The 15,156-nt window shown below is 40.3% G+C and overlaps 1 protein-coding gene across 1 annotated transcript; it reads left to right on the top strand.

The window, feature by feature from the left end:
• The first annotated feature begins 33 nt into the window (after nt 1–33).
• Nucleotides 34–4,897, top strand: LOC308190456 (uncharacterized protein). The gene is made up of 4 exons (XM_080581847.1): nt 34–496; nt 989–1,131; nt 1,409–1,483; nt 2,206–4,897. The coding sequence occupies exons 2-4, from the start codon at nt 1,125–1,127 to the stop codon at nt 2,586–2,588; spliced, it is 465 nt and encodes a 154-aa protein (XP_080437973.1). The 5' UTR covers nt 34–496; nt 989–1,124; the 3' UTR covers nt 2,589–4,897.
• Nucleotides 4,898–15,156: the final 10,259 nt, after the last annotated feature.

Genomic DNA, 15,156 nt, shown 5'->3' with positions numbered 1-15,156 from the left:
AAGAAATTCCCCTGGGACAGCTCGGAAGCCCTGCGTCCAGGAGCCGCCTAAGGAGTGCGAAGCCTCGGCAAAGGGGCGGCCAGGGACCACAACTCCCAGTACTCTTTGCGGCAAAGGCTCGCCACGGCCCGGAGCCAAGGGGGCGGGGCTAGCGGGACACCTGTCCCCGCCCCACAGCGAGGCCCCGCCCACGCCCTGCAGGCACCTCCATGCTCTGTCCGTGTCACGTGACTACGCCTCTCCACTCGGGGGAAGGGGGGGGGTGGTGGCGGCCATCTTAGGGGGAGGTGGCGATGGCCGCCATCTTAGGGGGTGGAGGCTAGGGGGGCAATGGGCTCTGCGGCTTCGCGGGGCCCGCCCGCCCTCCTTGGGGGCCAGGATGAGCTGTAACCTTGAGGGCGAGGCTCTGACTGAGAGGTTTTTTTGGCAGTGCTGCCGCTGAAACCTAGTTTTTGGCGTGGTTGTGGGCCTGAGGCTTGAGGTTGCATGAGGAAAGGTGGTGTCCTGTGTGAAGGGTGGTAGCGTGTTTAGATGGGAATAAGTGAGGTCAAAGTTTGGCAGAAAAGTTGATCCTTGGCCCGGCTGTCATGTTTGGTTTAAGTGTTTGTGCCTCTTATTAATCACTGCTGGAAGACAGGAGGGAGCCAGGCCCAACAAGCTGTACATCCACGGTGCAGTGAAGACCAGTGTTCAGATGTATCCAGACACACAATAACGAATAGCCCAAATGGAAATTACATAAAACTGCTGCAGATCTAAGGCAGCATAATCTCTTAATCCATTCTCCTTGAAATAGCATTACTGGCTAGAGAATTTCACGTTTGATGCTTGACTTGATAGAGAGGCAAGGCGAAGTACTAAATAACTTTTTTCTGTTACTTGTAGAAAAAGAAATGCCAGTCCAGCTGTCAGTTGGGTAGCTGAATATAAGGTGTTCTCCGTGTTCGTGTATCAGCTAAAATGTTATTACATATTTCACTGATTTCAGGTCTGCTCATGTTACATATCCTGAAGAAAAACTTTTTTATACGGTGCTTGAATTCATTTTCCTTCTTTTCAACCAATAATAGAAGCAGGATCAGGATCAGTAACGTGTTAACTGGAAATAATGCCTAAAATGCCAAATGGCAGGTGAGATGTCTCATGCCGCACAGCTTTTAGCTGTATCCAAAATAAGTAAATTTTGAGAAATTGTCAAGAAAAAAAGCACAATGTGGGACAAACTGGTGGAGTTTAAAGGGTCCTTTTTATTTGTTTATATGATTTCTGAAATGCGGCTTATGGTTTTGAACTTACGGTGCTGAACATTATGACCATAATAAGAAAACGTTAAGAGTCTGCCTTCAATAAATTTGTATATTAAAGTGTAAAAGAAAGTTCTTACAAATTTTTCATCTGCCAAAAACAGGAGTGAATGATCATGACCTGAACTCATCATATCAGATGTACCTTCAAGTTCAAAGATTGTTCTTCCAACAACCAGGTACAGGCAGCCTGATCTCTTTATTGAAGTGCCTCATTCAAGCTATTTCTGTCTGATTTTTCTATTAGCTGTACATAAGGGAGTGCAGGCTCCAATGTACTTGTAATGCCATATGGTTTCAGGAAGATGTGACAAATAGTGCAGCTACTAGTCCTTAGTAGTTGTCTGAATGCGACAAACAGCAAGATCGGCTGGTACTCATTCAGCCACCTCTCACAATTTTAAATGTAACACTGTGAGTGACATGCCCTGATTACTCTCTTCTTCTTTTGTTTTAAAAAGCATTAAAACAACTTAAAATGACAGTTCCAGTTGTCAGACGTTACATCTCCCATGTCTGTGATGAATATCTTTTGTTCTCTGAGGGTTTTTAAAATGTTTTTCTTCCAGTTTTATTGGGTCACAAAACATCTGTGAATATCAAGTAGACATATAAAGCCAAAATCATAAAGTAAATACAATGTTGGGATTGCGGTTTATTAGAAGAGAGATGATATGTTTTATGACATTTTTGTATAAACCATGTAGTAACTAATGTTCAATAAAGCCCTTAGCCTTCTTGTAGTGCTGTTGTTTAAAACTGTTTTCCTAATTCAATTTCAAAACAGAGCAAACAGCTGTAGTCTGTAAATATGTATGTACTGGTCTCTCTGAGTTTTATTATGTATTATGTAATGGATTACAAATGTAATTGTAGAGTACATTTTTTTTTTTCATTTCAGTAAGGACATTAGAAGAGCATCCAGCCACCCTTCTAGATAGTGGGATCGACTGCACCCTCAGCAAATTAGCAGATGACACCAAGCTGAGTGGTACAACAGAAGGAAGGGATGCCATGCACAGGGACCTGGACAAGCATGAGAAGTGGGTCCACGTAAACCTAATGAGGTTCAAAAAATCCAAGTGTAAGGTGCTGCACCTGGGTCAGGGCAATCCCAGGCAGAAGTACAGACTGGGAGAAGAACTCACTGAGAGCAGCCCTGCAGAGAAAGACTTGGGGGTTCTGGTGGATGACATGAGCAAGCAGTACGTGCTTGCAGCCCAGAAAGCCAACTGTGTCATGGGCTGCATCACCAGAGGGGTGGCCAGCAGGGGAGGGAGGTGATTGTGCCTCTCAGCTGTGCCCTTGTGAGGCCCTACCTGGAGTGCTGCGTCCAGGGCTGGGGCCCCCAGCACAAGATGTATGTGAATCTGTTAGAGCAGTTCCAGAGGAGGGCTACAAAGATGATCAGGGGGCTGGAGCACCTCCCCTATGGAGAAAGGCTGAGAGAGCGGGGGATGTTCAGGTTGGAGAAGAGAATGCTCTGGGGGGACCGCATCACAGCCTTTCAATACCTAAGGGGGGCTTATAAAAAAGATGGAGAGCAACTTTTTACTGATAATGATATGACCAGGGGAATAGTTTTAAACTAAAAAGGGGGAGATTTAGATTAGCTGTTAGGAGGAAATTCTTCACTCAGAGGGTGATGAGGGACAGGAACAGGTTGTCCAGAGAAGATGTGGATGCCCCATCCCTGGAAGCATTCAAGACCAGGCTGAGTGGGGCCCTGGCCAACCTGATCTAGTGGGTGGCATCATTGCCCATGGCAGGGGGGTTGGAATGAGGTGATTTTAAGGTCCCTTCCAACCCGAGACATTCTATGATTCATTCATTGTCAGTGAAAGACAGACTTCGTCCTTTGACCACATCTAGAGTGATAATCAAACTATCCAAAAAGATTATGAAGTTGAATTAAATGCACATTAAATTGCTGTATTGCTAATTTATAGCCAAACTGTTCAATTTTACTTCCACTCATCTCAAACACATTTAAGTGCACTGGCCAGGTTTACTCAGAACATCTTATAAATCTTCTGAAGCTAAAGTTCGTGCATACATTGATCCACATATGCCCAGAACTCTGTGTCCAAGGTTACCTGAGTTTTATTATTTTTTTAAGTGATATTCATAACATATGCACAACTTTTAGAACCGTAACTCTCAAAGTATGTAAAATGTGAGGCAGCAGCATTCTGTTCCACGACCAATAATAAGAAAATGTGAATTGTGCTAGTAATTTGGCAATTGCAGTTACATGTTTTCTAATTAGATTTCAAATTCACATAAAAGTACAATGAAAGGTTCAGTGTCTGGAGCAAGCAGCAGAAATTGCCTTAGTTTAAAATGCCAGTGGAGGTTCAGAAGGGTAACAGAAATGATTAGTAAGCATTAAACAGTCTGAGTATGAAGTGTTTTCAAGGATTTTGAAAGGAAAAGAAAAAGGTATAAAATACCGAATGAATTAATTTATCCCAAGAGCAGTATAAGGTAGAAATGGCAGAAAATTATGTTGCTTTTATACCTGTATAAGAAGGATACAGTTGCATTTAAAATGTTTAATTTCCCATAATTTTAGTGTACATAGAGAAAAATAGATAAGGAAATATATGGTACACGTCAAAACCAAAGGCTAAATTGATGAATAATATGCAACTGCTCACCACTACTTTGTATAAATCTATTGTAGCAATTAATTTTTATCTTTCAACAATAAAAAACAAACAACAACAACAAAACAGTAGTTTTATTGGAATGACTGCATGGCTTGCTCAACCACAAGTAAAGAAAACCTTTCACGGGCACTTCGTTGGAATATATTTTATCTTTATCATCAGTTGCCAGTTAAAATTTTCTTAATACTTATTTTGTAGTGTATTTTTCCAACCTCATATGTATATGGTTGATTCTATAAACAGGTGGTAATTGCAGTATTTTATGAGCAGCCAAATTCAGTTGATGATAGAAGTCTACCAAGAGTAGACTGCAGAGATCAGATCCTCGGGGCCTGTGATAAGGAATTTGCTCTGTCATTGTTCATTTTGGCAGGAGGCAAAGTGGATGCAAACTGATGACATTAACCAGCCCTGAAAGCAGAGCAGAGTTCGTGCCAATTCAGCCCCCAAACCATCCAGTAGCTCCTGGTAGATTTTTTTCCCAGTCTCTTCTTGAGCGAGAGTTCTCAGTGACAGCTCTGCTCACTAGGAAGACAGCTGTCAGCGGGACAGCAAAAATAGATTGGAATGATTATGGTTTTTTCAGAAATTCAGAAAGTGCTGAGCAGTGCTGTCAGAAAAGTTGGTGTCTTGCAGATGTCTTGGAGCAAGAATCTTCAAATTGCCTCCAAAATCCCAAATACTTTTCAAAACTATGGCCATAAGTAGTTGGAGAGTAAATTTCACCTAAGAATTAAAGATGTTAATAGTACAAAATCCTCATGTGTGTAAGAAAAGTTCTTGTATGATATATATGTAGTTGATGACCAGTAATAGTTTATAATATAATCAATGTATAGATGCTTGGTTATTTTTAGGCCATTAATTGTCCTTAAGTCAAAGACACTTTATAAGAACTTCACTGAAACCAGCAAAAAAAAAGACATTCTAATTACACCACTACATAGTTTTTATGCTTTGCTTTTGGCATTAGTAGTGTTTGCAGTGATAATGTTTTTACGGATTAGGGCAATTTTGATAGATTTTATTTTTAGGATTGGTAGTGTTTCTACAAAGTAAATGGTTTTATAAAACCATATTTAAATAAAGTCTGAGTTATTAAAGTTTAATTTGCTTGTCTGACTGGTGGCAGAAGGAGAATGAAGTACGGAACCTTTTCCAATACAGAGTAGGTGGCAATGCAATGTATTAAATATTATATGTGAAACTCTGAGTTCCTGAAGTGTTACCTGTAAAGAGAGCTAGCTAGATGTGTGGCTCCCAATTGATCACACTGCAGTTCTTCTTACTCCAAGTGACATTAAATATTAGTCAAGTTCCCATTCCATTCCTCAGAGCTGATGTACCTCGGCATATTCTGTACATCTTCACTTGAAGCCTTCTCTTCCCTCTGCTGTGTAACAGGAGACTAATGTCAAGATTTTTCATTACCATAACATCCCAAAATAGAATCTAATTATTCTTCTCCATTTCCAGTCTCAACTGGATTTTGGAGAATTGATTAAAACCCTATAGAAAAGAACGAATGTGCTCCAGTCTCACTGCAAAGAACATTTATTCTGTTTCATTTAAAGTACTGATAACAAACAATGCACGTTATATTCCATGCAATTTATTTTTGTTTCTTTTTCTTTGGTTTCTGAGTCTTACACAATCACACTGTCAGTCCCTAATAACATGGGAACGATCAGCCCAACGTCAGCCATAATTGCCACAAGTAGAGGTCTCACAGTAAAAATGATTCTGGAGATTTCATAAATATCTGTAAATAGTTAGAGAAAAATAAACTGAATTAGTAAGCTGAGAGAGGTTTTTTTTTTTGTTGCTTGGCCCTACCCTGGTCAGATGTGCTGTGTGTGTAAGCCAGCTTGAGCTGAGCCTGACACGTGCTGACGTCTTCTCAACTGGTCATGAGCAAATGTGGTGGGGACTTCCAAAAGTATGAGGGGATGCATTATGATGAAAATAAGGGACTATAGCAGTGGAGACACTCCACCTGTGGGAAATCAGGTTTCACTCGTTCTACTGATCACAGAACAATTTTATTTATGCTTTTCCTGTTAATGCCTTTCAGAGAAAGATTTCCCTGTCAGACATGTCACATCCACTGAAATAACCAAATAAGTTTCTAAAAGGCCTCTGGGTGAGAGCCTTTGTTGGAAGAAAAGAAAGAAAGAAAGAAAAAAATAATAAAAGACTTAATTTCATATTACAGTGGATCAGATTCTCAGCTTGATGAATGGAGTTCTGCTCACTTAATGCCAGCTGGCATGCTGTTCTAGGATGTGAGAAGTACTTCCAAACAAGTTAAAAAAAGATAGGCGGGAGTATGTTTAGGGAAAATGGTCATAAAATTGCAATAGAAAGAGCTGTCACTTTGTAATAGGAAAGACAAGAATGATAGGGAAGTAAAATGTTAATTATTTTAAGATTTAGTATCAAAACTAAATAGGAGATTTATCCCTTACTATCTCAAAACGTTTCTCAGTTTTCTGTAGCCTGTCAAAGGAATAGTATTACTTTAAAAGAATGACTGTTAATCTATGCCTGTAAAATCTTCTGCAAAGTTAAAACACATAATGTTCACTTATAATAAAAATGTAGGTTTTCTTAAAAAAAAAAAAAAAAGGCAAGAAACCAGTACATAAAATAGAAGAGTTCAAAGAACTGAAGGACATAATTTTCTAAAAAGATACTATTTTTCATAAAAGTAAGAGGAGGGAATGGGAACTAATGTGGGCAGGGATAATAGTCATGAGAGGACTGGAGGGAATTGATGGTTTTCATGAAAAAGAGACTGAACAAGAAATCAGAAAATGGAGGACCTGCAAGAGCTGGCTAAGCAGAGCCAGGGGAAGCACGAGACTCAGAAATGGGAAGACAGGGACAGGAGGCTGAAGAATAGGCTTGCCATTACTTTGGCAGGAAGACCTGGGCTGGGATAAAAGGCTGAAGAGTGGATGTAAGGAGGAGAATGGGACCATGAGAAGGAGTAGGTGGTTTGGTGGAAACCAGGGTGGCATTAGGAGACAGGAGCTGGGCTGAAATGCCAAGAGCCATCCTCTTCCCCTGTGCCAGGAGTAGACTTCTTTAAGACCCAGAAATCCCATCAATCCTCTGCTGTTAGCTGTTGTTTTTTTTGGTTTTTTTTTTTGTTTTTTTTTTTTTTAAGAAGTACTGGTTAACTGGAAATACCGGGAATAGAGCTATCTAAGAAATGACTTGGATGAACTCAAATAATTTATTTCTTTTTAAAAAATGTATTCCTGCACTTCTGACTTCAGTTAAGTCCACTAATTTTGTTCAGATTATTTACAGCATTTTAACCCTTCCTATCTTTTTAGGTCAATTTTGAAGTATGCTACCGAAAAAAACCATCAAACCATTAGTAGATTTCATTTAGAAAATATCAATATAGTCCCAGCTTTTTTTCTTTTTTTCTTTTCATTTCTTCCAGACATATATGTCAAGTATGTAATGACTGGAAGAAGAAAACCCATTTTTCTGCAAATTTATGATGCGGGAAATAATAAATAAACCACTGATCTCTATTTAAGAAATGCCAGGAGGTGGTGTGAGCCTACTTATTTTGCTCCCGCAGATTCAGGTGCTGAGTTTTACAGCGCAGGTACTTGACCACATGCTATTGCTTCCACTTGGACTTCTGCCACGTTTTAGGTACATAACAACTACTGTTTACCAAACTATTCTTCAATTTGTTTGCTCATCGCTGTTCAGTGTATGTGCCAATGAAGCATTTATTACTCCTTAGATTTTGCTTTTAAAACGTCATTTCCATGCGGACTTTTGTCGTAGCGCTTGTCAATACTTGTCTTTGTTCTTCATGAAATGTAACGTGTTAACTGGCTTTACATAGCACCTTTCTGAGATGAGTAGATAAGACACTATCTGATTTGAACTGAGGAATGATTAGGGTTTGGGATATACAGTTTGAGATGCAGAAATCTTGACTTTTCCAGAGTATTTGTCCAGACAGTCCTTGCTACTGCTGTATGAAGTGTTCTCATTTGGAAGTAGTTGCTGCCAGTATCTGTCTGCTCACTCCCAAGATCTCCTGTGGTTTCCCACTCCCTTTCTGTCTCCTAGTACTAAAGTCTATTTTTTCTTTCTTAACTCCCTCTGCAGCAACATGTGTGGAGAGTAGACGTTGTTGCTTCTTTACTGAAAAAAAAAGTGAATAAATGTAAGTAGTTGCTAAGGGAAAAGTAGGGTCTGTTGATTATGGAACACATGGGAATCCCACAGTCCATGGGAACTGAGCAACAGGGGGCTAAGCACAGGAGATCATGGGAGAGGAGAAGAGAAAGTGAAGACCTAGACCCCTGCCCTTCTGTATCTAAGAGTGCTCCGGAACCATGCTGACATCTCACAGTATTCCTCATCAAAAGTCCACCCAAATTCATCTGCTTGCCTCACAGACAGGGGTCTTCCCATCCCCTTGCATGTATAATCTCATGCTTTTCTTCAGTCGTCTCCCACCAGCTTCCCTCTTACCATTTGCAACCCACATTGTCACTGCCACCAAGCTCAATTATGCCCTGTGGCTGAAAAGCAGAATAACACCCACCGTCACCAGATATACACTAAAGAGAGTTTTCCTACTTTAGCGTCCTTATTTTTTTCCCTTTCCCTTTCCCTCTCCCTTTCCCTTTCCCTTTCCCGTTCCATGTGCTTTGCTTTTTTTTGTGTGTGTGTGTGTGTGCGTACATTTAGTTATGTCAATATGTCAAGTTCACAAATACAAAATTGTGATAAAGATGTTGCTTTATCTAGTTTGTGTTGGAGGCAGCAGCCTGGGAAGGGGTCATACCCTCACATCGCATCTGTGATTATCAACTAGTTTCAGATTTGCTCTAAAATGTGCCAGCTGGTCCTGTGCGCTTACTACCCAGTTCTGTAAACCATATGTCCTTCACTGAGAAGTATTCACACGAGGTGTCACACTGAAGACGTAAAATTCCTTAGAGCCAAAACTGATCAAAGAGGTGGCAGCCAATAAGACCAGCGTTTCCAAAGCTAGGTGACTGCTGTTTGTAAACCAGCCTGACGCTATCTGTCATTCATATCATTTTTCTTTAGTCTCTGGAGTTCATTATTTTTGCCCAAAGTGATCTAGGACTGGTGCAACCAAGCCTCTTGTCCTACTGCATGGTTCGTAATCTCCTGAATCTTGACCCTGCTCAGTGGGAGCTGGTGGAATCTCAGATTCTTCTGACTTCTCCAAGCTAATCTGGATGCCCAGAGAGAGAGTGAAGAGAATAGTATGCGATCTGACTAAAAAATAAAAACAGAAAATGTAAAAGAAAATGTGACAGAACACAGTGTTAAAATGCCGCTTTTTTGACATTACTGACTTAAAATCACTTTAAGAAATGATACTCAGAAAATAACTGACAGGGTCAATTTTTGACATCGCCTTGCCTTTTGGGAGTTTACTGCAGTAAGCAAGATTGCATATATGTGAATGAGAAAAATGTATCTCAGAGTTTTTCATCCACTACAACTGCTGCGTAGAAAATATTATCAGTTACTTGACCATATTCTGTCCTTTATCTTGGTATAATTTTGACAGACGTACAGATGCAGCATTTATAACCTGTTTAGCACATCTGAGAAAAGTCTTTACAGTTTTAAATGCAAAAGCATCTATAACCCTCTTCAACCAGTGCTGTCTTTTCTGTATAGGTAATTACTGAGATTAAGCAAGCATCTCTAAATTGCTTATATATTCCAATTGCTTCTATTTTCTGTTGGCCTTGTGATTGTCTTTCTACAGAAAGCATGAAAGATAGATTTGCTTTCTTCTTTTTTTTTTTTTTTTGAAATAGCCTACAGAAGAAAATTACTTTCATTTCAGCAATGGCAACATTTTTCTGAGGAATAAATACTTTATTTTGAAAAAAGAATATGGTTTCCACTTCAGAGTTTCTGAAGCAAGAGATATTGCATGTGTTTTTAATCTTCTATATCCAAATCTTCATGGTATTGAAGAATTCAAAAATAAAAATAAAAAAATAAATAGATTCTAGTTAGCAGGAGCTGATTTAAAATAATAATGTGACTCCGTTCTCACAGCAGTCAGTGATGAAAATAATTTCTCTGCCTGATCCTCAAATCTAGTTCCTGACTCTTGCAGCAATAACTGGATTTAATTTTGTGATCCTTCATATTGTACAGTTGGAGATGCTGTTCCCTTCCATAGCATAAGACTGGAAATAGGAAAAAATCACAGTCCTCCTGAAATCTTCTTTCAGCAGAACAAGGATTTCATTCACAAGTTCCTGCAATGCAAGGAGGAATGCAGACTTATTTATTTATTTACTTATTTATTTTGTAAATATAGACTTTATATGTAATGTTTTGAATCCTCAGAGGTAAGGAAACAAGTAAGTGAAAATCTATTCTTTTATCTCAGGGGAGTCCTGGAAGCAGTATATGCTGTTGTAACTATTGCAATATCATGTACTTTTCTTACGTTTAATTTATGGAAGCATAACTGGGTTATTCTAATAGCAGTCATCTATTTCCTCCCACTACAATGGTTTTGTTGTTCAGGTAATTTGATAGAATTGGCTGACAAAATGATACCTAATGGGGAAATCTTTTACAGAGTGCTGTATTTATACTACAGGTGCACAATGCTTTTTTTATGTGTCATTAAAATGTGTGGTTCCAAGACAAAATGAACTTTAATAGCAAACATACAATGTGGCAAAAGCGTCTGTGTAGAAAAATGCAGGTCATCTGGGAGCTAAAGGTTCTTCATCAGGACCTTATTAAAATCTTTGATAGCATCATGGGAAGGCCTGTTTAAAATGCCTTGGTGGCATCAATATACAAATATATTTGCCATGTCACTCCCTGGTGATTTTCCATAATAAAGTCAAAGTGACATCATCTGATTTTTTATTTATTTTCCTTGTACAAATAAATATTAATCAAATCTTGTCTGCAGAGGGAACTTTCAGGTTCACCTCCTTTCCTCACTCTCTCCTTCTCTTTCCTGTTTATCAGTATAGCTTCTTCAGAAGCTGTGATGACATTCACTCTGCTGTTGGAAAATAATTCCATGATATTTTGCATTAATACGATTAATCACAGCTGACAGCACTGTCTCCTGATGGTTTTTCAAAACAGAAAATCTGATTTCACGAAGAATAAGGCTTGGCAGAATAGAAGTTCTGTCTTGCACCCATCTGGCCTTTCATGTTATGCTCAATAGATCTTGTTATTTATATTCTAATGTAAAAGGAGAAATTTGCTAATACTAAAATTTGCATTGATTAAAGTATGAAAAAAATAATAAGAAAAAATGAATCAGTCATTTAAAACAAATCACTACTATCAACATGTGTATTGGAAACTCAAGGGTAGAACAAAAAATACTGTACTGTGATGTAATTCGGATCTCTTTCAGTTGTTTTATGACCACCTTCAGAAGTCTTCCAATTATAGATAGAGTTGCTTATAAATCAGTCAAGGTTTAGCCTCTACATGAGCAGAATCAAGTAGTTGGTCAGCACTCCTCACAGTTCATCTGGATAACCACCAGAGTTATTATCAAAGCATTTACAGTTTAAGCCATCTTTGGTATAATTTACACTGGCAATGCCATTATCTCCTAATGCAGGGACTCATTTTGGATGGTGTTCAAAAATACCTGATCTGATGTCTGTCGGGAAGTCTAAACATGCTCAGATCCCACACCAGCAGGCTGTGGTCTTAGACGTCATCCTTCTACAGCCTTAGTGTCGCTCTCCATCTGTTTGCAAAAACTGCAGAGAGAACAATCCTTAATTTACAACTGGTACTTGAGTACCTGATCATTAGGTAAAAGGCAACAGTGTGAAATAAATTTTTGTTATATTAAAAATAAAATGTTTAATTGCAAGATTAAAAGCAAAGTATGTAAAATGTTTTTCAGTACGGCATAAAATACAAAAGATTACCTTGACCTGCATCTACTCTGACTACCTTTAGGCAGATTTTTGCCACTGATTACAAACTTCTGATGTGATTACTCAGTAACTTTCATGTTGCATCCACTTATTATTGGTTCAGAAGATATTTCAATATTTCTTGTATTCTCTATACACTCTTTTGAAGAGTATGTAGAAAGCATTGCTGTCACATAATCAAAACCATCCTGAAGGAAAGACTTTGTCCCATTTGACCTTTTTAGAGGAACGGGCTTGTATAATCCTCTCTTCCCTCGCAGCTATGGTGCTGTACCAGGACAAGAGAGACACTACTGCCAGCCTCATCAGTCCCATTCCAGAGAGAAGTGGTCCATAAAATTATACCTTTCCACTCGACTTGCAACAAATTATCTTCTTTCTCCCTTGAATAGGGCAAAACTTCTTAAAACACAAAGAAGAATAAAAATAAATGAAGGAACATTTTTATTTCTTTTTATTTTTTCCAGGAACTCTTGTGTAGTGACATGAAGCAACTTTGCTTACAAGTCAGAATAATGAGAGGCAATAACCTGCATCTGAAGCAAGTTAAAACTGAGAGAAGGAAACAGTTGTTTGATTGACAATTATCTTAACTTCATCCTTAATTTTACCAGTCATTTTCTCAAAGGAGGCTGAGCAACTGAAGGACTCCATCTGTAGCTTATCTTCAGCCTCTCAGGCTTGTGTTAGGGAGTTCCAAAATGGCTCTCCAAAGCAGGTGGAAATGATTGGTTTTCATGGTTCCTTCATATGAGATTGCTTTTATTCTCTCATAGCATTCATTAGGAATGGGTTTATGTGATTGCATGTCTGACTTGAGTTTGAAGAATATTTGCTCAGAACACTTCATGTCTTTGAAATGCTCTTCTACAGATAACATTTCTGATCAGAAAAGTTTAAAAACATGCTTTCTTTAATTCTGAGAATATATGACCATGATACCAGTAAACAAACACATCCTACTCAGTGCTTTTTACATTATTTCTTTACCTTTCTGCGGTTTGTTCACACAAGAGAGGTAAGCCACAAAGAATAGAAAAGGATTGTAGCCAGGCGAAGCCATGGCAGGGACAAAATAACAGACAGGAGACAAGGTAAGAGTTGGAGAAGGACTTCAGGACTAGTTGTGATCTCTCAGTGCTGCTCTCTCAGTCATCTCAGCCTGTGCACCTCCTCCCAGCTATGTCCCTGGCTGAGGTGGCTGGCTCCCTGGAAAGTTAACTTACTTACATTGCTGTCCCATGCCTTGCTCAGGCACCTAACAAACTGGGAGACTGCCATAGGAAATGAAAATCTGACCTGAACAGTCACATTGTTTAGTTGATGTGATAGTTGATTTCCTATGTGGCAATCAGTCTGGTAAGGACAGAACTGAGACCAGGAACTGATGTCATTGAGGCTGCTATACTGGGACTTTGAATTCAAAGTGAACAGCTCAGAAAGACGACCTATTACACAGCTTTTCCCCTAACATATGAAGTCCCATTGAGGTACAAGCTTTTTTCAGCACAATGAAGGATGTGCTAACAAATGCTGTAACTATATTATAGAATTGTATGTTTACAAAATACATAGTTACAGACCCATTGTTATTATTTGCTGAAGTGAACGGGACATTCAAATACAAATGATGAGTGGTTCACAATTCATCATTCATGAGACTAACTCACATTTCAATGTTTCATTAGGTTTTCATAGAATCATAGAATCATTCAGGTTGGAAAAGACCTCCAAGGTCATCTGGTCCAACCATCACCCTACCACCAATGTCACCCACCAAACCATGTCCCTAAGCACCACGTCCAACCTTTCCTTGAACACCCCCAGGGACGGTGACTCCACCACCTCCCTGGGCAACCCGTCCCAATGCCTGACTGCTCTTTCTGAGAAGAAATGCCTCCTAATTTCCAACCTAAACTTCCCCTGGCGCAACTTGAGGCCATTCCCTCTGGTCCTATCACTGGTTACCTGTGAGAAGAGGCCAACCCCCAGCTCCCCACACCTTCCTTTCAGGTGGTTGTAGAGAGCACTAAGGTCTCCCCTGAGCCTCCTCTTCTCCAGACTAAACAACCCCAGTTCCCTCAGCTGCTCCTCACAGGACTTGTGCTCCAGGCCCTTCACCAGCTTCGTAGCCCTTCTCTGGACACGCTCCAGGGCCTCGATGTCCTTCTGGTAGTGAGGGGCCCAAAGCTGAACACAGCACTCGAGGTGCAGCCTCACCAGAGCTGAGTACAGGGGGACGATCACCTCCCTGGTCCTGCTGGCTACACTATTCCTGATACAAGCCAGGATGTCCTTGGCCTTCTTGGCCACCTGGGCACACAGGTGGCTCATGTTGTTGTGGCCAAAGTGCAGGACCTGGCACTTAGCCATGTTGAACCTCATCTCATTGGCCTCTGCCCATCGACCCATCCTGTCCAGGTCCCTCTGCATGACCCTCCTACCCTCCGGAAGATTGATACTTCCCCCCAACTTAGTGTTGTCTGCAAACTTACTGAGGGTGCACTCAATTCCCTCACCCAAATCATCAATAAAGATATCAAAGAGGATGGACCCCAATACAGACCCCTGGAGAACACCACTGGTGACCGGTCACCAGCTGGATTTCACCCCATTCACCACCACTCTCTAGGCCTCACCGTCCAGCCAGTTTTTAACTCAGCAAAGGGTGTACCTGTCCAAACTATGGGCTTCCAGTTTCTCCAGGAGAATGCTATGGGAGACTGTGTCAAAGGTCTTGCTGAAGTCTAGGTAGACTACGTCAACAGGCTTTCCCTCATCCACCAGCCGTGTCACCCAGTCATAGAAGGCGATGAGGTTGGTTGGGCAGGACTTGTCTTTCCTGAACCCATGCTGACTGAGCCTGATCCCCCGTTTGTCCCACATATGCTGTGTGATTGCATTCAAGATGACCTGTTCCGTCACCTTTCCTGGAAGATCCCCATATTCTGCAAACTTCTGTCTCAGGAGCTGACACAAGTAAGAGAAAGCTGGAGTAAGAAGAACATAAAGGGTGAAGGAAACATTAGTACCACTCTCTTATTACCCATTTGTACTGTTCCTGTTAAAGCCTTTCTTTATCTCCATCAGCAGTCTCCAGGGCTACGGTACTTCTTCCACCATTCAGAGACTCCCATTTGATAGGAGTAAGAGAAGTGCAGGAAGAGATGGACAGGAGACCATGTCTGCAAGCTATAAGGC

This window comes from Anser brachyrhynchus, assembly GCF_964034855.1.
Source record: "Anser brachyrhynchus genome assembly, chromosome: 2".
In the NCBI taxonomy this organism is placed as follows: domain Eukaryota; kingdom Metazoa; phylum Chordata; class Aves; order Anseriformes; family Anatidae; genus Anser; species Anser brachyrhynchus.
This window is presented reverse-complemented; position numbering and strand designations above follow the sequence as displayed.